At 53.0% G+C, this 27361-nt stretch overlaps 1 protein-coding gene across 2 annotated transcripts; it reads right to left on the bottom strand.

Annotated features, from left to right (window-relative positions):
- Positions 1-315: 315 nt before the first annotated feature.
- Positions 316-17219, bottom strand: GIPR (gastric inhibitory polypeptide receptor). Of its 2 annotated transcripts, XM_050772243.1 has the most exons (13): positions 17148-17219; positions 16041-16140; positions 15353-15460; positions 13489-13592; positions 11939-12042; positions 11293-11437; positions 8082-8241; positions 7807-7867; positions 7411-7480; positions 7196-7284; positions 6948-7086; positions 2398-2439; positions 316-2314 (listed from the first exon to the last, which is right to left on the bottom strand). In XM_050772243.1, exons 1-13 carry the CDS (start codon positions 17217-17219, stop codon positions 2108-2110), a joined length of 1401 nt encoding a protein of 466 aa, XP_050628200.1. In that variant the 3' UTR covers positions 316-2107. The 2 variants fall into 2 exon arrangements, with proteins under 2 accessions (XP_050628200.1, XP_050628202.1); XM_050772245.1 differs by lacking the exon at positions 15353-15460.
- Positions 17220-27361: the final 10142 nt, after the last annotated feature.

Here is a 27361-nt window from a genome sequence, read left to right as displayed (position 1 = left end):
CTGGGCAAATTGGCCCAGCGTTGCCCACACACCAGCACCAGGCAGGGTCCTAAGTGTCACTCATGGGCATGTCAGGCAACCCAAGGATGCAGGTACCATCCGTTTGTATATGTCGCAGAGATCACATGTGACATGGCCACCTGGGGACTCTCTCAGGAAGGAGGGACAGTGGCAGCAGGTGTCCCGTTTTCGTAGCAACATGGATAAATTTGAGCAAAGCCACCATGGGCCCGCACCCCACCAGGCAGCCTACCTCAGTCATTTCCCTTTGTGATGCTGCCAAGAAGATGCTTCTACCCAAGAAAGACAAAAAGCAATTGTTTCTTATACTTTATTTACACGGGCCTGCCCTGTGGCCCCCACCCCATGAGAACCCATAAGGTGGGGGAAAGGGGAAGCAGGCAGCAGGGCCACAAGCTTGAAAAGGGTGAGTTCAGCTTTGGGGCACATCGGTCCAGGGAGCCACGGACCCCAGGGAAAATGCTCGACAACACCCACACAGTAACTAAGTGCATATGTGTAGGGGGAGAATTTAGGGGTGAGGGTCTTGTGGGTGTATGTACAGGTGGTCCAGCTATAATGAGACTGTCAGCATGCCCCCTCATTCTCCCAGGTCCCAGAGGCCACCCATCTCAGGACAGTGGGGATATGCGTCCTCACTCCGCAGCCAGCAGCGGCCCTGACTGCTCTGGATATAAGGTTTCAGCCGCGAGGCCTGCCTTGCCTCACCTGTGCTCCAGTCCACACCAAATCACCCTCTCAGGACTCAGTGCCTCTCACATTACTATCTCCAGCTCGCCCCTCTCCTGAGAGCGCCAGACCCTTACACTCAGTGTCCTGTCCTGTGGTGTCCTACAAACACTGCCAGCCTAACATTTCCAGAGAGCACGCCTGGTTCTCACCCTCCGCGAACCCAATCTCCCTATCTTTCGTCTCTCCTCCATCCAAAACCAAGGAGTCCTCTCTGCTGCTGTGTCCTCCTGTGATCCTTCATGAAATTCTCTCACTTCCACCTCTGAAATAGCTTCAAATCTGACTGCTTCATACCCCTCAGTGGCCTCCATCCTGGTCCGGCCACTGTCACTTCCCACCTGCAGTCCCCTCCTTTCTGGGCTCCAGCTTCCACCCCTGCCCCTGTCAATTTGTCCTCCTACAGGGCAGACAAGAAGGATCTGTTTAAAACATTAGCCCACTTGGGCCAGACGTAGTGGCTCATGCCTGTAATCCCAGCACTTTGGGAGGCAGAGATGGGTGGATCACTTGAGGTCGGGAGTTCGAGACCAGCCTGGCCAACGTGGGGAAACCCCATTTCTACTGAAAATACAAAAATTAGCTGGGCATGGTGGCAGATGCCTGTAATCCCAGATACTCGGGAGGCTTGAACTCGGGAGATAGAGGCTGCAGTGAGCCAAAATTGCACCACTGCACTCCAGCCTGGGCGACAGAGTGAGACTCCTTTTCAAAAAAAAAAAAAAAAAAGGCCGGGCGTGGTGGCTCATGCCTGTAATCCCAGCACTTTGGGAGACCCGTGGTGGGAGGATTACTTGAGCCCAGGAGTTCAAGACCAACCTGGGTAACAGTGAGATCCTGTATCATTTTTAAAAAAATAAAATATTACCCCCAAGAGACACTCCTAAGAATCTCCAAAGCACCTGAAATGAAATCCCAACTTGTGTGCCCCTGCCCACTTCTCTCTCTCTCCCCACCTGTTGGCTCTGACTTAATTCTACTCCAGCCAAGGCTGAGCACCTTCCTGCCCAAGGGCCTTTGCCTATGCTATCGCTTCCGCCTAGAATCCTGTTCTCCAGCTCTCCCCAAAGTGATCTCCTTCACCTCTTTCGGGGATGGCTTAAATGTCACCTCCTTGGAGACACCTCCCAGACCACCCTAGGCACCCTTCTCACTTCCCTTCATAACCATTCCATAGCGTGTGTGGAACTTGATGTTTTGTGTTCACGGTCTGTCTTCCCCACTCAGTTGTCATCTCCAGGAGGGACCTTTTTTCTGTTTCCTTCACCATTTCCCCAGCGTCCTCCATACTGGGCCTGGCACGCAGTAGGCACTCAATAAATCCATGCTAACTGAACAGACACAGGGATCCCGCCCCCTAGCAGTAACTTTCCAACACCCGTCTGGCCTCATTCCCAGGCCCTGGGAGGGTCCCCGAAGACAAGCCGCGGCCGGTGGGGACCTCGCCGGGGCCGGAGCCGGAGGGCAGGGCCCGGAAGGCGCGCTCCGGGAGCTGGCGCTGCTCCTCGCCCAGGCTGCGGCGCAGGCGGCAGCGGTGCCAGCCACGGCGGATCTCCGACTGCACCTGCGACACGATGGCGCTCAGAGGCTGCGCCGTACCCGGCGCTGCCGCCAGAGGGCGGGGGCGGCGGCCGGGGCTCTTCCTACCTCCTTGTTGATGAAGCAGTAGAGGACGCTGACCAGCAAGCCCTGCCAGAGGAGGCGCGGGGGTTACATCGCTGGTGGGGGCAGGACTGTAACCGCCTCCGCGCCCCCCTCCCCGTTTATTTTATTTTTTTTAAAGAGTCGGAATCCCGCTCTTGTTGCCCAGGCTGGAGTGCAGTGGCGCGATCTCGGCAAACTGCAACCTCCACCTTCCGGATTCAAGCGATTCTCCTGCTTCAGCCTCCTGAGTAGCTGGGATTACAGGCACCCTCCACCAAGCCCGGCTAATTTTTGTATTTTTGGTAGAGACGGGGTTTCACCCTGTTGTCCAGGCTAGTCTCCAACTCCTGACCTCCGGTGATCCACCCGCCTCAGCTGGGATTACAAAGTGCTAGGATTACAGGCATGAGCCACCACGCCCAGCCTATGTAACTGTTCTCTTAATAAACTCGAGCCCTTGCCAGGCCCTGAAACACCTCAGCTACCACCACCTTTGTCCTAAACTATTAGGGTCATCTTTTCACTGGTTCCTGGCTTCCCCCACACCAATCCCACTGTATGCCCCAGAAGGTTAGCTGAGCACTGCTGGCTGGGGGTTAAGAACTGCGGACCCTGGAGGTGGGCTCCCTGGACTCAAAAACCACCTCTCCACTTTATTTCCCATTTGAGCAAGCTGCTTAACTGCTCAGTTTCTTCATCTGGAAAATGGAGCAGTAATATAGTGGTAGTTGTGAGAATTTATTGTTGTGAGATTGTGTTGCTGTTTTTGTTTTTCTTTTTTTTTTTTGGAGACAGGGAGACAGAGTCTTGCTCTGTTGCCCAGGCTGGAGTGCAGAGTCTAGGCCAGGCATGGTGGCTCACACCTGTAATCCCAGCACTTTGGGAGACCGAGGCGGGCGGATCACGAGGTCAGGAGATTGAGACCATCCTGGCTAACACCGTGAAACCCTGTCTCTACTAAAAATAAAAAAACAAAATTAGCTGGGCATGGTGGCAGACGGCTGTAGTCCCAGCTACTCAGGAGGCTGAGGCAGGAGAATGGCATGAACCTGGGAGGTGGAGCTTGCAGTGAGCTGAGATGGTGCCACTCCAGCCTGGGTGACAGAGCAAGATTCTGCCTCAAAAAAAAAAATTAAATTAAATTAAAAATTTTTAAAAATTAGCCAGGCATGGTGGTGGGCACCTGTAATCCCAGCTACTCACGAGGCTGAGGCAGGAGAATTGCTTGAACCTGGAAGGTGGAGGTTGCAGTGAGCCGAGATCGCGCCACTGCACTCCAGCCTGGGTGACAGAGCGAGACTCCAGTCTCAAAAAAAAAAAAAAAAAAGGCCAGGTGCGGTGGTTCAAGCCTGTAATCCCAGCACTTTGGGAGGCCGAGACAGGCGGATCACGAGGTCAGGAGATCGAGACCATCCTGGCCGACACGGTGAAACCCCGTCTCTACTAAAAAATACAAAAAACTAGCCGGGTGAGGTGGCGGGCACCTGTAGTCCCAGCTACTCGGGAGGCTGAGGCAGGAGAATGGCGTAAACCCGGGAGGCGGAGCTTGCAGTGAGCTGAGATCCGGCCACTGCACTCCAGCCTGGGCGGCAGAGCGAGACTCCGTCTCAAAAAAAAAAAAAAAATCTCACTCAGACCAAATCCTTCTGCTGAGAGCCCTCCCATGGCCCCTGCTTCAAGCAGAGGAAAAGTCGAAGTCCTCACCTGGCCCCCCGAGGCCCCTCACCTCTCTGTCCTCATCTCCTCACAGCCTCTCTACTGGCTCCCATGCTTCAGGCACCCTGGTCTTCCTCCCTGTCGCCAGCTACTCTCCTGCCTCAGGGATCTTGTCCTTGGTATTTCCCTGCCTGAAACATTTCCCCCAAATACTTACCTGGCTTGTCCCCTCACGTTCTTCAGGTCTCTGTTCCAGTGTCTGCTCAGAAATGCTTTCCCTTGACCCCACCTAAAACAGCAACCTGGCCAGGCATGGTGGCTCACACCTGTAATCCCAGCATTTTGGGAAGCCGAAGTGGGAGGATCACTTGAGCCCAGGAGCTCAAGACAAGCCAGAGGAATATAGCAAGACCCCATCTGTACAAAAAATACAAAAATTTGGCCAGGCGTGGTGGCTGATGCCTGTAATTCCAGCATTTTGGGAGACCGAGGCGGGAGGTCAATTGAGGGCAGGAGTTTGAGACCAGCCAGGGCAATACGGTAAAACCCCAACTCTACTAAAAATACAAAGGTTATCCGAGTGTGGTGGTGCACGCCTAATCCCAGCTACTCAGGAGGCTGAATTGCGTGAACCCAGGAGGCAGAGGTTGCAGTGATCTGAGATCACACCACTGCACTCCAACCTGGGTGACAGAGTGAGACTATATATCACAAAAGAAAACAGCTGGATGCAGTGGCTCATGCACAATCCCAGCACTTTGGGAGGCTGAGGCAAATGGATCACCTGAAGTCGGGAGTTTGAGACCAGCCTGACCAACATGGAGAAACCCCATCTCTACCAAAAATACAAAGTTTGCTGGGCAAGGTGGCTAACACCTGTAATTCTAGCACTTCAGGAGGCTGAGGAGGGTGGATCATGAGGTCAGGAGTTCAAGATCAGCCTGGCCAAGATGGTGAAATCCCATCTCTACTAAAAATACAAAAATTAGCCGAGAGTCGTGGCAGGTGCCTGTAATCCCAGCTACTCAGGAGGCTGAGGCAGAGAACTGGTTGAACCCAGGAGGTGGAGCTTGCAGTTAGCCGAGATTGCACCACTGCACTCCAGCCTGGGCGACAGAGCGAAACTCTGTCTCAAAGAAAAAAAAAAAAAATTAGCTGGGCATGGTGGCACACCCCTGTAATCCCAGCTACTTGGGAGGCTAAGGCAAGAGAATCGCTTGAATCTGCGAGGCGAAGGTTGCAGTGAGCCGAGATCGTGCCATTGCACTCCAGCCTGGGCAACAAGAGTGAAACTCTATCTCAAAAAAAAAAAAAAAACATTAGTCAGGTGTGATGGCTTGCTCCTGAGCTCCCAGCTACTTAGGAGGCTGAGGCAGGAGGATTGCTGAGGCAGGAGGATTACTTCGGCCCAGGAGTCCAAGGCTGCAGTGAGCTAGGATCACACCCGTGCACTCCAGCCTGGGCAACAGAGGGAGACCTCATCTCTAAAAAAATAAAAATAAATAAAACAGTAACCCCATCCCTCAGTGGACACTCGTCATCTCTTTTCTTGCTTCATTCTCCCTCTAGGCACATCTCACCATCTGACATTCTATATGCTTTACTTCTTTTTTGTTTGTTTGTTTGTTGAGACATGGTCTCCCTCTGTGGCCAGGTAGAAGTGCAGTGGCACAATCTTGGTGCTCTGCAACCTCCACCCTCTGGGTTCAGGCGATTCTCCCACCTCAGCCTCCTGAGTAGCTGGGATTACAGGCAGCTGCCACCACACCTGGCTAATTTTTGTATTTTTTAGTAGAGACGGGGTTTCACCATATTGGTCAGGCTGGTCTGGAACTCCCAACCTCAGGTGATCCACCTGCCTTGGCCTCCCAAAAAGCTGGGATTACAGGTGTGAGCCACCACACCCAGCTGTATGCCTTACTTCTATAGTGTGTTCAGTGTGTCTTTCCCACTGGAGGATAGGGACCATTTGGTTCTTGGCTATATCCCTGTGATAAGCCTGGAGAAGTGCTGAGTATATATACATGCTCAGTAATTTTTTGCTGAATTTAATGAATGAACAGTCTTGTCCAGTGAGGCTGGTATTGTCCCCACTTTGGAGATGAGAAAACTGAGGCTGAATGAGGTGAAGCAGGTTGGGGACTCAGGTAAAACAAGCAAGTGTAGGGTGGGCTTTCAATTTTGGAATGAATCTTTCCTTAGATTCTGCACGTTGGCACTTCACTTACCTCTCCCTACTCTCAACCCTGAGGTGAAGGTCACACAGCTGGCAAACAGCTAGAAAGTGACAGAACCTGAATTTGGCCCCAGCTGTGTCCAGCCTCAAAGCCCTCACTCTTCACTAGCAGGCAGCACTGCTGGGGCTGCCAATCTCCTGTTCCGGTCCCTGTTGCTCCCCGCAGCCCAGGAAAGTCCTATCTTAGTATTTTGTATTGAATGAATGAACGGGCTGGGCACCACGGCTCATGCCTATAATCCCAGCACTTCTGGAGGCCGAGGGGGGTGGATTACCTGAGTGAGGTTAGGAGTTGGAGACCAGCCTGGCCAACATGGTGAAACCCCGTCTCTACTAAAAATACAAAATTAGCCAGCTGTGGTGGCACATTCCTGTAATCCCATCTACTCTGGAGGCTGAGGAAGAGAATCGCTTGAACCCCGGAGTCAGAGGCTGCAGTGAACCGGGATCGCGCCACTGCACTCCAGCCTGGGCGACAGAGTGAGACTCCGTCTCAAAAAAAATAAAAAATAAAAAATGAATGAATGAATGAATGAACGAAGTAAATCTCATCTTCACACCCCATTCAGTGGCTGCACCAGAGAACGACTGCAGCTCTCGTGCCCCTCTGGGGAGGAGGCCCTGGGTGGAAGGATGGAGCTCCTGCACCCTGCCTGTGCACCTGGAAAGAGCTGAGGAAGATCTCAAAGCCGAGCTTGGCGAAGCGCAGGGCGCCCCGGGCCTGTTCCTCGGTCACGGGAGCAAACACCACCTCGTGGACACCCAGCAGGGGCACCAGCGTCAGCGTGGAGCGAGCCAGCCTGGGGAGAGAGGGCAGCAGTGATCCCGCAGCCCTGGTTCCCCATCTCAGCCCTGGTTCCCCATCTCGCACCCGGCCCCTTCCCCTCGGTCCCCACCGCATGCCCTCACCTCAGCCGGTAATCCCGGCAGCGCATTTGCCGTGTCCTCAGCTTGGACAGGAGAATGCCAAGAATGCGGATAAAAATGAGGAAATTAATCTGTGGGGAGAGATAAGGTCTGAGCCAGCCGCGATCCCATTCTGGAGGGGGAGGAGGAGGTGGCACCCCACTTCCCAGAATGGTAAATCCCTGAGGACGGCCTGGTGGAGGCAGGACCGATCCTACCAAGATGGTCATGAGGATGGGGGTCCGTATAATCCACCAAATGGCCTTGACGTCGTTGCGCTCCCAGCACCTGAGGAAGGCGGAGTAGAGCTAAGAGATAGAAAAACTCTAGACTCACCGATCACCACGTTCATTTGCTCGCTAGGCCCCGCCCACCGCACTTGAGACCACACACATTCTCTAAGGTCCCGCCCATTACGATCTAGGCCCCACTCCCTCCCCTTGCCGGTTGCCCTCGAACACAACCTTTCCTAGCTCCCCATTCCTTTGGATTCCGCCCACATACCCCCAGCACCGAATAGCCTTCCGACCCTGCCCACGTTTCCATCACAACCCGCCCACGTCCCTCAAAGCCCCGCCCACCTCCCACGCCCCGCCCCAGACCCTGCAACTCACTGCGTGTTCTCGTACAGGTACCTGACGATCACCCAGGGAATGACGAAAAGCGCGGGGGCCCCTGTGCAGACCCCGACCCCGCCCCCCCACCCCGCCGCAGCTGTCAGCGCGCTCACGGGCCCCGCCAGGCCCAAGACCCGCGGAATTCCTCTGTCGGGGTGGGGGAGGCAGAAGCCTAGAGACGGGAGGAGACCCCCAGAGGCCAACCAGCAGGGCAGTTGGGGGAGCCGAGGAGAGGCGCGCTGGGTTGGGCGGGGGACGGGATCGGGGCTCACCCCAGCCGAGGAGCAGGTAGTAGCGGAAGTGGCCCTCCTCGGAGCCTCCCACGATCACCAGGAGACTGTGCAAGTAGACGCCCTCCACCAGCAGCCACGTGTAGTTGGCACCCACGCAGTACTGGGTCACGATCTGGGCCGTGCGGCAGGCAGCGAGGGCCTAGGGAGTGGCCAGACCGGTAGAGAGGTAGTCAGCGCTGCCTGGGTGTCTCCGAACCTCCCCCAACCTTGATCGCCCTTCCACCCCATCTCTTGCCATCAAAGGTGCTTCCACTCTGTGTCCCCAGTGAATGGTATCTGTGATTGGTTTCTCTCACTCTATTCCCTTTCCCTATATGGACTCTCCCACTCTGAACCCCTTAACAATTGGTATCTGGCTGGGCACGGTGGCTCACGCCTTATAATCCCAGCACTTTAGGAGGCCGAGGTGGGCGGATCACCTGAAGTCAGGAGTTGGAGACCAGCCTGGCCAACGTGGTGAAACCCCGTCTTTACTGAAAATACAAAAATTAACCGGGCGTGGTGGCGGGCGCCTGTAATTCCAGCTACTTGGGAAGCTGAAGCAGTAGAATGGCTTGAACCCAGGAGGCGGAGGTTGCGGTGAGCCGAGATTGCGCCACTGCGCTCCAGCCTGGGCGACAGAAGGAGACTCCGTCTCAAAAAAAAAAGAATCCGCTTCTTTTTTGAGACTCTGTCTCAGAAAAACAAAACAAACAAAAAACAAAAAAAATGGGTATCTTCCATCATTGCCATCAGTTCCCCCTAGATCCCCAAAATGTGACCTCTGTCACTGGTCACCCCAGCTCCTTCTAAGAACTGAACTCTCCTGCCAGTACCCACATTATAGACTCTCCTGCCCTATGGCTTCCTCTTTTTTTTTTTTAAGATGGAGCCTTGTTCTGTTACCCAGGCTGGAGTGCAATGGCACAATCTCAGCTCACTGCAATCTCTGCCTCCCGGGTTCAAGTGATTCTCCTGCCTCAGCCTCCCGAGTAGCTGGGACTACAGGCAAGCACCCCACACCCAAAAATACAAATACACTCTGTATTTTTAGCAGAGATGGGGTTTCACTATGTTGGTCAGGTTGGTCTCAAACTCCTGACCTCGTGACCTGCCTGCCTCGTCCTCCCAAAGTGCTGGAATTACAGGCATGAGCCACCGTGTCCAAACCCTCATTTTTTTTTTTTTTTTTTTTTTGAGACAGGGTCTCAGTCTTTCACTGGATTGCACTGGCGCTGTCACAGCAGCACAACTCACTGCAGCCTCAACCTCCTGGACTCAAGTGATCCTACCATCTCAGCCTCCCAAGTAGCTGGGAGTACAGGCACGGGCCACCATGTTCGGCTAATTTTTGTATGCTTTTGTAGAGATGGGGTTTTGCTATGTTACCCAGGCTGGTCTTGAACTCCTGGGCAGAAAGCGATCCGCCTACCTCAGCCTCCCAAAGTGCTGGGATTACAGGCATGAGCCACTTCTGGGCCATGCTATAGCTTTTTTTTTTTTTTTTTTTTTTTTGGGACGGAGTCTCGCTCTGTCGCCCAGGCTGGAGTGCAGTGGCCGGATCTCAGCTCACTGCAAGCTCCGCCTCCCAGGTTTACGCCATGCTCCTGCCTCAGCCTCCTGAGTAGCTGGGACTACAGGCGCCCGCCACCTCGCCCGGCTAGTTTTTTGTATTTTTTAGTAGAGACGGGGTTTCACCGTGTTAGCCAGGATGGTCTCGATCTCCTGACCTCGTGATCCACCCGTCTCGGCCTCCCAAAGTGCTGGGATTACAGGCTTGAGCCACCGCGCCCGGCTGCTATGGCTTTTTAAAAAATTTTTTTTTGTGACAGACTCTGGCTCTGTCACCCAGGCTGGAGTGCAGTGGCGCAATCTCAGCTCACTGTAATCTACCCGCTCCCAGGTTCAAGTGATTCGTCTGCCTCAGCCTTGTGAGTAGCTGAGACTACAGGTGCGCACCACCACGCCCGGCTAATCTTTGTATTTTTTTTTTTTTTTTTTTTTTTTTTTTTTTTTTTTGAGACGGAGTCTCACGCTGTTGCCCAGGCTGGAGTGCAGTGGCGCGATCTCGGCTCACTGCAAGCTCCGCCTCCCGGGTTCCCGCCATTCTCCTGCCTCAGCCTCCTGAGTAGCTGGGACTACAGGCGCCCGCCACCGCGCCCGGCTAATTTTTTGTATTTTTAGTAGAGACGAGGTTTCACTGTGGTCTCGATCTCCTGACCTTGTGATCCGCCCGCCTCGGCCTCCCAAAGTGCTGGGATTACAGGCTTGAGCCACCGCGCCCGGCCTAATCTTTGTATTTTTAGTAGAGATGGGGTTTCACCATATTGACCAGGCTGATCTTGAACTCCGGACCTCGTGATCTGCCCGCCTCGGCCTCCCAAAGTGCTGGGATTACAGACGTGAGCCACTGTGCCTGGGTGTGTGCTATGGCTTTTTTTTTTTTTTTTTTTTTTTTTTTTTTTTTTTTTTGAGACAGAGTTTCGCTCTTTTTGCCCAGGCTGGAGTGCAATGGCGCGATCTCGGCTCACCGCAACCTCTGCATCCCAGGTTCAAGCGATTCTGCTGCCTCAGCCTTCCAAGTAGCTGTGATTACAGGCATGTGCCACCACCTTGGCTAATTTTGTATTTTTAGTAGAGACAGGGTTTCTCCATGTTGGTCAGGTTGGTCTTGAACTCCCGACCTCAGGTGATCCACCTGCCTCGGCTCCCAAAGTGCTGGGATTACAGGCGTGAGCCACCGCGCCCGTCCACTATGGCTTCTTAACAATTGGTATGGTCCAACTTTCGACTAGATAGTTCTCACCACGTCTACTCCCAGCCTCTAGCCTCTCCCACCCTTTCTCCGAGTAACAAACTGGCACCTACCACATCCCAGTCCCCAGTTACTTTCTTGTATCCTGCCATGCCTCACCTCCAGCAGGTGGATTCTCTCATTGGTGAAAAAGTTCAATGATGGGTGAGATAATGAGGGAGAGGAATAGAAAATTCCAATATGGGAGTGATAGGCTGGGAGAGTTCAATAAGGCCGAGTTGGGAGGTTCCCTCTCCAAATGTGTCTTGATCCCCCACCCCAAGACACATTTGGAGAGGGACCCTCCCAGCTCAGATAAACTGTGAGAGTGTAGGAGATAGGAAATGCACTGAGAACTTCCTGGTCCCACCAGAGAAGCAAGATTCCCATTTGGAGGAATGGAAGGAGGATGCCCACCTGGTTCCACAGCACAAGGGCCTGGTCCCCAAGGTAGGGGCCAGGTCGAGGCAGTAGACGGTCCCGGCTGAGAATCGCCGCCGCTCGCAGTGTGAAAGACGTGAACAGGTTGATGTGGATATAGTTTCTAGTGCAATGTAGTCGCCTAGGGAATTTGGAAGGCAGTTTGGGGGCCCCTGGAGAGCTGCCCTCAGCCACACAGAGCTCTATTTTTTTTTTTTTTTTTAAACAGGGTCTCACTCTGTCACCCAGGCTAGAATGCAGTGGCACAATCAGGGCTCACTGCAGCCTCAACCTCCCGAGCTCAAGCAATCCTCCTGTCTCAGCGCCCCACTATAGCTGGGACCACAGGTGCACCACCAGCATGCCTAGCTAATTTTTTATTTTTCGCAGAGACAAGGTTTCACTATGTTGCCCAGCCAGATTTCAAACTCCTGGACTCAAGCGATCCTCCTGCCTTGGCCTCCCAAAGAGCTGGGATTACAGGCATCAGCCACCAAAGAGAGCTCCTTTAACCACCCCCACTGCTCCCCATAGAACCACCAGTGGATGGTTGGAGCTGGTGGAACCAGACCACCCCATCTTACTGGACAAACTGAAGCCGAGCTCACATCTCTGCCGCCACCACTCAGGGTTCAAGTCCCACCTGAACAAGCTCAAGATGAGCAGGGCTAGCAGCAGTGTGGCGAGAGACAGGGAGTAGCCGACGGTGTACATGACCTGCAGCCGCTCCAAGATGAGCCTTTGGTCCTGGGGGGGCGAGAAGGGGAAGGGAACAAGGCTTGGCTCGAAGCCCCAGGCCCAGAGAGAGACTGGAAGGACCTCTGCTCTTTGTTTCTGTCCAAATACCCTATGTTCTCTTGGGGAACAGCTTACCCTTTTTTGAGAAGGGCCGACTCCACCCTTCAGCTCCAGGGCACGAGGCATGTGACCAGCCAACCAGATAATTTTTTTTTTTTTTTTTTTTTGAGATATAGTCTTGCTTTGTTGCCCTGGAGTACTCTGGCAGGATCATGGTTCCTTGCAGCCTCGCCCTCCAGGGCTCAAGCGATCCTCCCGCCCCAGACTCCAGAGTAGCTGGGACTACAGGTGCGCACCAACATGCCCAGCTAATTTTTGTATTTTTTTTTTTTTTTTTTTTTTTTTGAGACGGAGTCTGGCTCTGTCACCCAGGCTGGAGTGCAGTGGCGCGATCTCGGCTCACTGCAAGCTCCGCCTCCCGGGTTTACGCCATTCTCCTGCCTCAGCCTCCCGAGTAGCTGGGACTACAGGCGCCCGCCACCTCACCCGGCTAGTTTTTTGTATTTTTTAGTAGAGACGGGGTTTCACCGTGTTAGCCAGGATGGTCTCGATCTCCTGACCTCGTGATCCGCCCGTCTCGGCCTCCCAAAGTGCTGGGATTACAGGCTTGAGCCACCGCGCCCGGCCAATTTTTGTATTTTTAATAGAGACGGGGTTTCACCATATTGGCCAGAATGGTCTCAATCTCTTGATCTCGTGATCCGCCCACCTCGGCCTCCCAAAGTGCTGGGATTACAGGCATGAGCCACTGCTCCTGGCCAAAGTTTTGTATTTTTTGTAGAGATGGAGTTTCACCATGTAACCCAGGCTGGTCTCAAAATCCTGCGCTCAAGCAATCATCTTCTCAAAGTGTTGGAATTACAGGCATGAGCCACTGAGCTCAGCCCAACTAGAGCATTCTTTTATTTAGTTATTTATTTTTTTGAGATGGAGTCTCACTCTGTCACCCAGGTTGGAGTACAGTGGCACGATCTTGGCTCACTGCGACCTCTGCCTCCTGGGTTCAAGCAATTCTCATGTCTCAGCCCCCTAAGTAGCTGGGACTACAGGTGCACACAACCACGCCCGGCTAATTTTTGTATTTTTAGTAGACACGGGGTTTTGCCATGTTGGCCAGGCTGGTCGCAAACTCCTGACCTCAAGTGATCCACCCTCCTTGGCCTCCCAAAGTGCTGGGATTACAGGCATGAGCCACAGCACCCAGCCATCTTATTGTTTTCCATCACATAAGCCAATACATCTTTCTGTCTCGCTCTTTGAAGCAAGTCTGAGTTGAGTTTCTCTCACTTACAACCCAGAGCTCTGAATAGTCCAAGGGATTTCAGGCCCTGCCTGAATCTACTGCCTTTCCTTCTCTCCCTGGACTCCTGACCTGAAGCCCTCACCTCTTCTTACCAGAAAGGCCTCATTCTTCTCTGGGTTCTCACATTGTGTGTGGTCTCTCCAAAGTCCCCATTGGCCATCACTGCCACACTGGCGGAGGACGAAACCTGCAGCCACTGTGGGGAAAGAAGAGAGGGAATTAAGGCACACAGAGAAAGAGATAAATACAGAAAGACAAACTGTGAGACAATAACAGAGAGGGAGAGAGCAGAAGTGGTGACCATGATGATGATGATGATAAACCCTTATATGGCATGCTATATGTATTAATTTAATATTCATACAAGCCCATGGAATTGGTAATATCCTTAACCTAGTTTTACATATGGGAAAATTGAGATACAAAAAGTTAAGGCTGGGCATGGTGGCTCACGCCTGTAATCCCAGCACTTTGGGAGTCTGCGATGGGCAGATCAGGAGGTCAAGAGATCGAGACCATCCTGGCCAACATGGTGGAACCCTGTCTCTACTAAAAATACAAAAATTAGCTGGGCGTAGTAGCGCCCGCCTGTAGTCCCAGCTACTTGGGAGGCTGAGGCAGGAGATTGGTTGAACCTGGGAGGTGAGGTTACAGTGAGCCGAGATCACGCCACTGCATTCCAGCCTTGCAACAAAGCCAGACTCCGTCTCAACAACAACAACAAAACAACAAAAACAACAAAAGTTAAATAGGCCTGTAATCTCAGCGCTTTGGGAGACTGAGGTGAGAGGATCCCTTGAGGCCAGGAGTTTAAGATCAGCCTGGGTAACATGGCAAGACTCTGTCACTGCCAAAAAAAAAAAAAAAAAAAATTAGCTGGATGTGTTAGCATGCGCCTCTAGTCCCTGCTATTTGGGAGGCTGAGGCTGAAGGATCGCTTGAACCCAGGAGTTCCGAGGCTGCAGTGAACTATGATGCCGCCACCACATGGGTGACAGACCCAGACTCTGTCTCAAAAAGGAAAAAAGTAGGGGCCGGGCACGGTGGCTCACGCCTGTAATCCCAGCACTTTGGGAGGCTGAGGTGGGCGGATCACGAGGTCAGGAGATCGAGACCACGGTGAAACCCCGTCTCTACTAAAAATACTAAAAATTATCCGGGCATGGTGGTGGGCGCCTGTAGTCCCAGCTACTTGGGAGGCTGAGGCAGGAGAATGGCGTGAACCCGGGAGGTGGAGCTTGCAGCGAGCCGAGATCGCACCACTGCACTCCAGCCTGGGCAACAGAGCGAGACTCTGTCTCAAAAAAAAAAAAAAAAAAAGAAAAAAGAAAAAAAATAGGTTAAATAAATAAACTGCCTGAGGCGACATAGCTAGTTAGGCTAAGATGCCCAGAGACTGACAGATTCAGGAAAAGGAGACAAAATAAGAACGCTGTGGTGCCCGGGCGTGGTGGCTGACGCCTGTAATCCCAGAACTTTGGGAAGCCAACGCCGGCAGATCACTTGAGGTCAGGAGTTCGAGACCAGCCTGGCCAACATGGTAAAACCCCGTGTCTACTAAAAATCCAAAAAAAAAAAAAAAATAGCCGGGTGTGGTGGCGCACGCCTGTAATCCCGGCTTCTCGGGAGTCTGAGGCTGGAGAACCCCTTGAACCTGGGAGGCAGAAGTTGCAATGAGCCGAGTTCATCCCACTGCGCTCCAGCCTGGGTGATAGAGGGAGACTTCGTCTCCAAATAAATAAATAGAAAGAGATATGGAGACAGAGAAGCTGCATTATGTGAGAGAGTCAGGGTTGGACAGACAGGAGAAACCCAGCCTGGTAGAAAGGAGTAGAGGGCAAAGAAGAGCAGAAGAGGGGTGCAGGTGAGCTGCAGGACTCGGATGTAGGAGTCTGGGGGCAAAGGTTAGCAGCTGTTTGTGTCTGGGGAGGGCTCTGGGCCCAGGGAACACCTCACCGTGGTGGTGCCAGGGCAGGTACCAGGGGCAGGAGGCACGGGCAGTGGCGTTGGGTGCAGCATAGTTCCAGCAGACGTACATATCGAAGGACCCGTTACAGGCGAGGCCTGGGAGAGGGCATGAGGGCCAGGTGCCCAGTGGACCTACTGCGCAGTGGGCCAGTGCTTCTCCGCCGGCCACACCAAGCCCGGCTCTAGCCCCGCCCACTCGGAGGGCGTTCCGTCCCGGCTGGGCCACAAGCTCCTCCCACCAGCCTCAAAGCTCCGCCCCTCCTCCCTGCCCCACTCTGGGCTCCTCCCACCAAACAAGTCCCCTCCCCAGATCGTCCCACCTGGAGGGGCCCTTCAGTCTTCATCCCAAACCCCGCCCCCTTCAAGGTTTATTTATGTGCTGGCCCCGCCCAAGGCTCCACCCATTTCGAGCTTCTTCTCAGGCCTTCCGAAGGAACTGTGGTCCTGCCGCCAGTTCCCACCACGCTCAGGTCAGCCCCCGGGCCTCTCCAGCCCACATCGCCCCGAGATTTCTTCTCCGCCCGTCAGCCCAAGGCCCACCCCAAGTCCACCCCTCTCAGCCTCAGCCCTCCTGGTCACACCTGAAGGCGGTTCCGCGGCTGCCCGTCTGCCGGAGGCCCACCCCAGCCCACTCCAAGCCCACCCCTCTCAGCGTCCCCAGCCCTCCTGGTCACACCTGAAGGCGGTTCCGCGGTTGCCAAGGTCTCCTGGCACTCCCTGCGGTACCGTTCCCAGCGCTGGTACAGCTCCCCCGCCGTCTGCCCCTCAGAGCCTGTCTAGGAAAAGAAAGAAGGGAGGACCCCCCAGACCGACTCCCGCTCCCAGGCTGCTAGTTCCATGTGGGCCAGAAGCGCCCCAGAGAGACTTCAAGGGGCTGTCGCGTTTTGCTCGGGAGTCTTTGGTGGCTTGGAAACCAGTTCCAAGTTTTGGGGTGGGGTGCCTGGAAGCCACCCAATGGAGTTGCTATGGGAGACTGAAAACCTTCAAGAAAATTGGGGAGGGGGTGGCTGGAAATTATCAGGAGGGTTTGTTGGGGGAAAAAAAGGGAGTGGAAACAATAATCAAAACTTGAATCTGGGCCCGGGCACAGTGGCTCAGGCCTGCAATCCCAGTACTTTGGGAGGCCGAGGAGGGTGGGTCACTTGAGGCCAGGGGTTCGAGACCAGCCTGGCCAACACGGTGAAACCCCCGTCTCTACTAAAAATCCAAAAATTAGCCGGGCGTGGTGGAGTGCCCATGTAATCCCAGCTACTTGAGAGGCTGAGGCGGGAGAATCGCTTGAACCCGGGAGACGGAGGTTGTAGTGAGCCCAGATCATGCCACTGCATCCCAGCCTCGGTGACAGACTGAAACTCCGTCTCAAAAAAAGAAAACAAACAAACGAAATACCACCCAACAACTTGAATCTGGGCAAGCGGGGCAGTCTTGAAACTCTCTTTGCGCTAAGGGAAGCCTTTTTTCCTGAGACAGGGTCTCATTCTGTCACCCAAGTTGGAGTGCGGTGGCACGATCTCGGTTCACTGCAACCTCTGCCTCCCGGGCTCAAGTGATTCACCTGCCTCAGCCTCCCGAGTAGCTGGGATTACAGGCGGCCACCACCACACCCGGCTAACACCACACCAGGCTGGTCTCGAACTCCTGACCTCAGGTGATTCACCCGCCTTGGCTTCCCAAAGTGCTGGGATTACAGGCGTGAGCGACCGCGCCCGGACGAGGGAAGCCCTAAAACCGTTCCCATACCTCCCTCCAAGCCTGGAGCTCCTCTGGCTCCTCGCGTCCTCACCTCCGCCCTCCGGAGCAGCAGCCCCCACAGTGAGAGCCGCAACAGCAACTGCAGGATCGGAGAGGTAGTCATCGTGAGGGCGGCGAAGGGTCTGGTTCGTGTAGGGGCGATCAGGCCCGGAAGGTCCCAGGACAGGGTCAGCACCTCTGCCCTCCGACTCCAACCCCAGCGTCACCCCGTCTCAAGGATTCACACACGCGGACTCCGAGGCAGCACACCCGCTCCCCCAACTCCCAGGCGTGATGATCTGCGGGGAGGGAGAGGTACAGGAGTGGGTGGGACTCCGGTGGTGGGCGGGGCCCCTTAAGTGATTCCCCGGCCGCCCCTGACTGTTGCTGGGGCAGCAAAGGTGGAAGGGGGGTGTTTGCTGAGCGGGCGGTTGCCCTAGAGCTACGTTGGGCGGAAGTGTCAGTGTCACCGCGAGTCTGGACCTACAGACTCCTGGGAACCGGGGGACCGCCTTGGAGAGGAGGAGTAGAAACCGTCAGCCTAGCCCCCTTTTCTATGGGGAACTGAAAAACTTGAAGGTTTTCATTAACCCCTAGTGGGATACTTGAAACGCCCATCTGAGTTCCCACAGCCTGGTGGAGAACTTGAAACGCCCATCCGAGCTCCCACTCTCCAAGCCCAAAGGGTTTTCTAGCACAGATAGGAACCCAACCTTATAAAACTTCCCCCCCTGGGGGTAGATAAAGCCCAGAGTAAGTGGAACAACCCTTTTCCAGCATCCAAATACTGAGGGACTAGAGAAGCGACGGATCCGGGGTTAGGTGTGCAGATGCCTGGAAATCCATCTATCTAACGCCCAACAGCCACTCACCCGCGCCCCCGCGGCCCCACGTAGAGAAAGAGGGAAGCAGAGAGGATCTCAGGTCGAGCCCCAGAAAGACAGACAACGACGTCACAGACACAAGAGACAGAAATATAAAGACTGAGAGGCGCAGAGACGGAGGGACAGAATGAGACCCCCAGCCAGAGACCAGAAAACAACAAACAGAGAAAGAGATACAAATGTGGGCTAGGAGACAAAGAGGAAGCAGGGACGTGGAGGGAGACAGAGCGGGGGAAAGAGAAGTTATCTAGCAGCTAACCAGAGATGGGGACACGCAGACAGAGACATCAAGAGACAGAGATGAGCAGAGACTGTGGTGGGCACAGAGACAGAGAGACAGAGGCAGGGCAGAGAAGCAGAGAAGGAGAGTGCCAGAGACTTGAGGGGTCAAGGGGGGCAGGGAGAATGGGCTGGGATTGGGGAGCCCTCACCTGTCCCCAGTCCTGCTCCTGGTCACTTGCTCCTGCAGCCCCCTGCCACCGCTGCCTCCACTGCCTCGTCTGGGCTCTGGGAGAGGTGACAGGCACTGGCAGCCCAGGGTGGTGGGAGGGGGCGGGGCCAAGGCGGGACAGGGAACGGAAGTGGGGAGCTCTGGGGCAGAGAGCCAGAGAGCCGAGCAGGGGGCAGTAGTCAAGGTCATCAGTGAGGGCAGTTACTGAATTGTCCTTATCGTCCTGAGGACCCCTGCACCAAGTGTGTACAATCTCTCATGCTGTCCCACCCACAGGTACCCACCCCCAACTGCCACTCATTCCCACAGCCTCAGTCACTCAATCAAACATGCAGTGTCACACACAATCCGATAGGCTGAGCCATAGAAAGGCACAGTCATAGAACCACACAAGCTGTTACTCACACAGTCACACATTCAATCACACCCATACAGTCCCACGGTCACACCCAGACAGCCACAGTCTCTCACTCACAGGTTGACAGTCATTGACAGTGAAACACAGTCACACACCCGGGGCCATGGACTCCTGCACACACACAGTAACACTCATAGTGTCCCACAATCCCAACAACACTGTCAATCACACACACATTCACGCAATCACTGGCTTTCATCACAAACACTCTTGCCCTGCTAGCCTATGTGGCCCGGGAGGGCAGAGCCAGGACATCTGGGTCACCACTGGGTCCCCAGTATCGTTCAGAGCAGGGGTTCAAGGAAGGATTGTCATGAAATAAATATATGCAGTATGCAGTTGTGTGGTTACTTGCAGACATACTTTTTTTTTTTTTTTTTTTTTTTTTTTTTTGAGACAGAGTCTCCCTCTGTTGCCCAAGCTGGAATGCAGTAGCACGATCTCAGCTCACTGTAACCTCTGCCTCCTGGGTTCAAGCAATTCTCCCACCTCAGCCTCCCGAGTATCTGGGATTCCCGGCACACACCACCAGACCCGACTAATTTTTGTATTTTTAGTAGAGATGGGGTTTCACCATGTTGCCCAGGCTGGTCTCAAACTCCTGACCTCAGGTGATCCACATGTCTTGGCCTTCCAAAGTGGTGGGATTACAGGTGACAGCCACCACACCCGGCCCATACAATCATTTTTTAATTTTATTTATTTATTTATTTATTTATTTATTTATGAGAGTGGAGTGCACTGGCACAATTATAGCTCACTGCAGCCTCCACTTCCTGGGCTCAAGGGATCCTCTCACCTCAGCCTCAGCTGGGACTACAGGCATGAGATACCACGCCCTACCATTTTATTAAAAAATAATTTCAACTTTTTTTTTTTTTTTTTTTGAGACAGGGTCTCACTCTGTCACCCAGGCTGGAGTGCATCTCGGCTCACTTCAACCTCCACCTCCAGGGTTCAGGAGATTCTCCTGCCTCAGCCTCCCGGGTAGCTGGGACTACAGGTGTGCGCCACCACACCAGGCTAAAATTTTTGTATTTTTAGTAGAGATGGGGTTTCGCCATGTTGGCCATACTGGTCTCCAACTCCTGGCCTCAAACAATCCTCCCACCTCGACCTCCCAAAGTGCTGGGACTATAGGCATGTGCCACCACACCCAGCCTCAACTTTTATTTTATTTTATTTTATTTATTTATTTTAATTCATTTTCTTTCTTTCTTTTTTTTTTTTTTTTTTTTGAGGCGGAGTCTCGCTCTGTCACCCAGGCTGAGTGCAGTGGCCAGATCTCGGCTCACTGCAAGCTCTGCCTCCCGGGTTTACGCCATTCTCCTGCCTCAGCCTCCCGAGTAGCTGGGACTACAGGCGCCCGCCATCTCGCCTGGCTAGTTTTTTTTTTTGTATTTTTTAGTAGAGACGGGGTTTCACCGTGTTAGCCAGAATGGTCTCGATCTCCTGACCTCGTGATCCGCCTGTCTCGGCCTCCCAAAGTGCTGGGATTACAGGCTTGAGCCACCGCGCCCAGCCTCATTTTATTTCTTTATTTTTTTAGACAGGGTCTCACTCTGTCACCCAGGCTGAAGTGCAGTGGCGCCGTCTTGGCTCCCTGCAACCTCTGCCTCTTGGGTTCAAGCAATTCTCATGCCTCAGCCTCCAGAGTAGCTGGGACTACAGGTGTGTGCCACCATGCCTGGCTAATTTTTGTATTTTTAGTAGAGATGAGGTTTCACCATGTTGGCCATGCTGTTCTTCAACTCCTGGCCTCAAGTGATCCTCCCACCTTGGCCTCCCAAAGTGCTAGGGTTACAGGTGTGAGCCACCGCACCCAGCCTTAACTTTTATTTTAGATTCAGGGGGTACATGTGCAGGTTTGTTATGGGGGTGTATTGCATGATGCTGAGGTTTGGGGTATAAATGATCCCATCACTCAGGTAGTGAGCATGTCACCCAACAGGTAGTTTTTCAGCCCTTGTCTCCCTCCCTGCCCCCTCTAGGAGTCCCCAGTATCTGTTGTTCCCATGTTTGTGTCCATGTGTACCCAATGCTTAGCTCCCACTTGTAAGTAAGAGCATCTGGTGTTTGGATTTCTGTTCCTGTGTTAATTCGCTTAGGATAATGGCCTCCAGCTGCATCTATGTTGCTGCAAAGGACATGATTTATTTATTTATTTATTTATTTATTTATTTATTTCTTTCTTTCTTTCTTTCTTTCTTTCTTTCTTTCCTTCTTTTCTTTCTTTCTTTCTCCTTCTTCTTTCTTTCTTTCTTTCTTTTCTTTCTTTTCTTTCTCCTTCCTTCCTTCCTTCCTTTCTGTTCTGTTTCTTTTCTTTTCTTTTCTTTTCTTTTCTTTTCTTTTCTTTTCTTTTCTTTTCTTTCTTTCTTTTTTGGACGGAGTCTCGCTCTGTCACCCAGGCTGGAGTTCAGTGGCACAATCTCAGCTCACTGCAACCTCTGCCTCCCAGGTTCAAGCAATTCTCCTGTCTTAGCCTCCTAAGTAGCTGGGACTATAGGGGCCCGCCACCATGCCCAGCTAATTTTTTTTTTTTTTTCTGAGTCTCCCTCTGTAGCCCAGGCTGGGGTGCAGTGTCGTGATCTTGGCTCAATGCAATCTCCACCTCCTGAGTCCTGATTCAAGCAGTTCTCCTGCCTCAGCCTCCCAGGTAGCTGGGATTACAGGCATGAGCCACCACGCCCAGCTAATTTTTGTATTTTTACTAGAGACAGGGTTTCATCATGTTGGCCAGGCTGGTCTGAACTCCTGACCTGGTGAACGTCCCGCCTCGGTCTCCCAAAGTGCTGGGATTACAGGCGTGAGCCGCCACATCTGGCTTTTTTTTTTTTGTTTTTTTTGTTTTTTTGTATTTTTAGTAGAGATGGGGTTTCACCATGCTGGCCAGGCTGGCCTCAAATTCCTGACTTCAGGTGATCCTCCTGCCTCGGCCTCCCAAAGTGCTAGAATCACAGGCGTGAGTCACTGTGCCCAGCCCTTTTCTTTTTCTTCATGTCTATATCATACAATCTTTTTATGACACAAGCTGAAAGTCACACACAATGTCATGCAACCATACCCATTAACACTGTCACACTTCACGTCACCCACAGAGTCCTCAAGTCACATTCCAACAACACACATTCCCCAACTGTCATGAGGCACACACTCTCACACGGTCACCCTCACCCCCACAGTCACACTGAGTGACATGGTCCTACACACTCACAACTCTCCCTTATTCTCACCCACATTCACACGTCACATACATACGTGTCACACACACAACCTCACTAGCCCACAGCTGTGCACATGCCACAGTGACTTGTCACACCCTGCAATCCCACCTCCCACAGTCACGCAGGTGCACACAGGGTCACACACACCATCATCTCACAATTGCACACTAACCCATAGCCTCACATGGTCTCATCGCCACAGTCGCCAGTGAATCACACACATTCTCTGCTGTCTCTACTTCCAGTCTGTTCCTCTGTCCTAAATAATGGGGAACATCTGTACGTGACTGGGGGTGGGGGACAGGCTCAGAGCCCAGTCCCAGCTCCCAGCTCTCATCTCCTGTTAATACAAACTACTGATTGCCGCACATTCATCATACAAGGGACATTTGTGAGCGTGCACTCCCCTGGGACTCTAAGTGGGACAGAGGGGAGTCTGCCCATTTTGTAGAGGAGAAACTGAGGCCCAGAGGCCCCAGGAGGGACAGGGAGTAAGGGGTGGCATGAGGTCTGCACCAGAGGCTGGAAGGAGACAAGTCTCGGGGGAGGCGAGGGTCCAGGGTCCTCGTTTCCTGGCCTCAGGCTGCCTCCCCGCTCTCTGCCCCACATTCCTGGCGCCCTCTGGGTCCTGGGAAAGGCTCCAGTCTTGGAGTGGAGAGGGAAGGGGGTCTGAGATTGCCCGGCACCTTGGGAGAAGTTGGGGTTGGAAGGGAGTCTCTCCTGGGCCCCACTGAGGGCCTGGAGTCACTCCACAGAGGAAGGCAGTGAGGGGTGGGGAGGCTGAAGAGGGGGAAGGGAGAGGTTGGCAGAGAGGGGGAAGCAGTGGAGAGGAAATGAGCTGGTGGTGTAAGACAGGAAAAGGAGCCGAGAGCCTAGCGTGGTAGCTCAAGCCTGTGATACCAGTACTTTGGGAGGCCGAGATGGGAGGATCACTTAAGCCCAGGAGTTGGAAACCAGCCTGGGCAACATAGTGAGACCCTGTCCCCCCGCAAAAAAAAAAAAAAAAAAAAAAAAAAAAAAGCCGAGCATGGTGGCTCACGCCTGTAATCCAAGCACTCTGGGAGGCCGAGGCGGGCGGATCATGACGTCAGGAGATCGAGACCATCCTGGCTAACACGGTGAAACCCCGTCTCTACTAAAAATACAAAAAATTAGCCGGGTGCGGTAGCAGGAGCCTGTAGTCCCAGCTACCCAGGAGGCTGAGGCAGGAGAATGGCGTAAACCCGGGTGGCGGAGGCGGAGCTTGCAGTGAGCTGAGATCCGGCCACTGCACTCCAGCCTGGGCCACAGAGGGAGACTTTGTCTCAAAAAAAAAAAAAAAACCAAAAAATTAGCCGGGCGTGGTGGCGGGTGCCTGTAGTTCCAGCTACTCGGGAGGCTGAGGCAGGAGAATGGCAGGAACCCAGGAGGCGGAGCTTGCAGTGAGCCGAGATTGCGCCACCGCACTCCAGCCTGGGCGACAGAGGGAGACTCTGTCTTAAAAAAAAAAAAAAATTCTTTTTTCAGTTTTCCAATTAAAAAAAAATTTGCCTTAAGTTCTGGGATACATGTGCTGAACGTACAGGTTTGCTACATAGGTATGCATATGCCATGGTGGTTTGCTGCACCTATCAACCCCGTCATCTAGGTTTAAAAAAATTTTTTTTTTTTTTGAGACAGAGTCTCACTCTGTCACCCAGGCTGGGGCAGAGATTGCAGTGAGCCAGGTTCAAGTGATTCTCCTGCCTCAGCCTCCCGAGCAACTGGGATTACAGGCACCTGCCACCATGCCCAGCTAGCTTTTTGGATTTTTAGCAGAGTCAGGTTTTCACCAAGTTGGTCAGGTTGGTCTTGAACTCCTGACCTCAGGTGATCCGCCCTCCTCGGCCTCCCACAGTGCTGGGATTATAGGTGTGAGCCACCGCACCTGGCCAATTTTTTTTTTTTTTTTTTTGAGGCGGAGTTTTGCTCTTGTTGCCCAGGCTGGAGTGCAATGGCACAATCTCAGCTCACTGCAACCTCTGCCTCCTGGGTTCAAGTGATTCTCCTGCCTCAGCCTCCCGAGTAGCTGGGATTGCAGGCATGAACCACCATGTCCAGCTAATTTTTTTGTATCCTTAGTAGAAGTGGGGTTTCACCATGTTAACCACGGCTGGTCTCAAACTCTTGACCTCAGGTGATCCGCCTGCCTCTGCCTCCCAAAGTGCTGGGATTACAGGCATGAGCCACCATGCCCGGCCTCTCAAATTTTTTTTTTTTTAATTAGCCAGGTGTGGTGGTGGTGCACCTGTGGTCCCAGCTACTTGGATGGCTGAGGCAGGAGGATTGCTTGAGCTCACGAAATTGAGGCTACAGTGAGCTGTGATGATCGTGTCACTGCACTCCAGCCTGGGTGACAGAGTGAGATCCTGTCTCAAAAAAAAAAAAAAAAGAAAGAAAGAAAGAAAAGAAAAGAAAAAGAAAAAAGAAACCAAGGACCAAGAAAGATCTAGAGTGGGAGACAGATAAAGACAAGAAGAGAGGCCAGACGCGGTGGCTCACGCGTGTAATCCCAACACTTTGGGAGGCCAAGGCGGGCAGATCACCTGAAGTCAGGAGTTCGAGATCAGCCTGGACAACATGATGAAACCCCGTCTCTACTGAAATACAAACATTAGCTGGGTGTGGTGGTGTGCACCTGTAATCCCAACTACTGGGGAGACTGAGGGAGGAGAATTACTTGAACCTAGGAGGCGGAGGTTGCAGTGAGCTGAGATTGTACCACTGAACTCCAGCCTGGGCGACAGAGCAAGACTCTGTCTCAAAAAAAAAAAAAAAAAAAAAAAAACAAAGAAGAGAAAGACCAAGAGAGAGAGAAATAGAATAGAAGAAAGAGAGAGAGAGAGACAGAGACAGAGAGAAAGACACACAGAGAAACAAACAGACAACACAGACACAGATAAGAGGGGGTGGGAGAGAAGCCAAGAAAGAAAACAGAGAGCAAGAGCCGGAGAGAGACAGAGTCACGGTAGCTCACGCCTGTGATCCCAGCACCCTGGGAGCCGAGGTGGGTGGATCACCTGAGGTCAGGAGTTGGAGACCAGCTTGGCCAACATGATGAAACCTAGGCTCTAGTAAAAATACAAAAACTAGCCAGGCAAGGTGGTGGGCACCTGCAGTCCCAGCTACTCGGGAGGCTGAGGCAGGAGAATCACTTGAACCTGGAAGGCAGAGGTAGCAGTGAGCTGAGATTGTGCTTCTGCACTCCAGCCTGGGCGACACAGCCAGACTCTGTCTCAAAAAAATAACCAGAAAAGAAACTGCGAGATGGAAAGACTGAGTGAAAATTGCTTGAGCCCGGGGAGGGGGTCGAGGCTGCAGTGAGCTGTGATCATGCCACTATACTCCAGCCTGGGTATCAGAGGGAGACCCTGTCTCAAAAGAAAAGAAAAGAAAAGAAATGAGGAGAGGCCAGGTGCAGTGGCTCACGCCTGTAATCCCAGGACTTCAGGAGACCGAGGTCAGGAGTTCGAGACCAGCCTGGCCAACATGGTGAAATCCCATCTCTAGTAAAATACAAAAGTTAGCTGGGTGTAGTGGTGCGTGCCTGTAATCCCAGCTGCTCGGGAGATTGAGGCAGGAGAATAGCTTGAACCCGGGAGGCGGAGATTGCAGTGAGCTGAGACTGCACCACAGCACTCCAGCCTGGGCGTCAGAGTGAGACTTCATCTCTAAAAAAAAAAAAGAGAGAAGTAAGGAGAGATTCAGGGCTGGGTAGATGCCTGGTCTTCTGCCCACCTCAGCCCTCCTGGGGTCCTCTGTTGTCTCCCAGGGTCTGCAAAGGTGCTGGCTGCACAGGCCCCCTCCAGCTGCTTTGTTCATGGCTTCTGAAAACCTCAGGCCAAGAAACAGCATGCACCATCCCAACTCAGTGCTCCCAGACAGCTTAGTCCCACGCCCCGCTCCCGCAACAGGGGACTCAGAACGAGACAAGCCTCGTTCCCCAGCCTCTCTTCTCCCTCCTCCATTTTCCTTCTCTAGTCCTGTCTCCATGTTTGGCAGACCCTCTCCCCCAACCCCTCTGCCTCTCCCATCTCTCTCCCACCTCCCCCGACACAATGTTTCTCTCTCTCTCTGTCCATCCTACCTTGTTTCTCTCTTTCATCCAAATCTCTCCTTACTCATTTTATTTTCTTTTGAGACAGGGTCTCCCTCTGTTGCCTAGGCTGGAGCACAGTGGCACGATCACAGCTTACTGCAGCCTCGACCCCCTATCTGGGCTCAAGCAATCCTCCCACCTCAGCCTGCTGGAGTAGTTGGGACTACAGACACATACCACCATGCCTGGCTAATTTTTGTTGTTGTTGTTGTTGTTGTTTGAGATGGAGTCTCGCACTGTTGCCCAGGCTGGAGTGCAATGGCACGATCTTGGCTCACTGCAACCTCCGCCTCCGGGTTTCAAGCGATTCTCCTGCCTCAGCCTCTGGAGTAGCTGGGATTACAGGTGCCTGCCACCACGCGCAGCTAACTTTTTGTATTTTGTTTAGTAGAGACAGTGTTTCACTGTGTTGGTCAGGCTGGTCTTGAACTCCTGATCTCATGATCAGCCCGCCTTGGCCTCCCAAAGTGCTGGGATTACAGATGTGAGCCACCGTCCCCAGCCTTTTTTTTTTTTTTTTTAAGACGGAGTCTGTCTCTGTCACCCAGGCTGGAGTGTAGTGGCGCCATCTCGGCTCACTGCAAACTTCACTTCTCGGGTTGAAGCAATTCTCATGCCTCAGCCTCCCAAGTGTCTGGGATTACGGAATTCGCACCGAACTAATTTTGTATTTTTAGTAGAGATGGGGATTTGCCACGTTGGCCAGGCTGGTCTCAAACTCCTGGCCTCAGGTGATTCACCTGCCTTGGCCTCTCAAAGTGCTGGGATTACAGGTGTGAACCATGGTGCCCAGCCAATTTTTCTACTTTTTGTAGAGGTGGTGTCTCGCTATGTTGCCCAGGCTGGTCTTGAACTTCTGAACTCAAGTGATTCATCTGCCTCAGCCTCCCAAAGTGCTGGGATTAAAGGTGGGCACCACTGTGCCCGGCCTCCTTATTTCTTTTCTCTGAGCCCACACTCAGGTTGCCTCTGTCTTTCTCTCCTGTCTGTTGGGAAGGCTTTTCTCTTCTCTTTTTCCATTTTTCATTCTGCCTCTCTGCTGGGTTCTTTCACTCTCTCTCTCTCCCTCTGAATTAGCCTCTTTTTGCCAGTCTTTAAAGTTTCTCCTTTCTCTTCCCCTTTTTCCATCTCCTCTCTGGGATTGCGTCTGTTTCTCTCTATCCATTGTCCCT

This window comes from Macaca thibetana, chromosome 19 (assembly GCF_024542745.1).
Source record: "Macaca thibetana thibetana isolate TM-01 chromosome 19, ASM2454274v1, whole genome shotgun sequence".
NCBI lineage: Eukaryota > Metazoa > Chordata > Mammalia > Primates > Cercopithecidae > Macaca > Macaca thibetana.
The sequence above is the reverse complement of the archived record's forward strand: the minus strand, read 5'-3'. Positions and strand labels throughout refer to the sequence as shown.

Bases quoted from the DNA above. Each gene is read 5' to 3' on its own strand.
- GIPR (XM_050772243.1), bottom strand. From the start codon at position 17,219: ATGACTACCTCTCCGATCCTGCAGTTGCTGTTGCGGCTCTCACTGTGG. The intron at 12,043-13,488 runs GTAAGAAGAGGT...TCGCCCCCCCAG, and splicing joins AGAAGAATGAGGCCTTTCTG to GACCAAAGGCTCATCTTGGA. The intron at 7,481-7,806 runs GTGAGTTGCAGG...CGCCTTCCTCAG, and splicing joins TACCTGTACGAGAACACGCA to GTGCTGGGAGCGCAACGACG.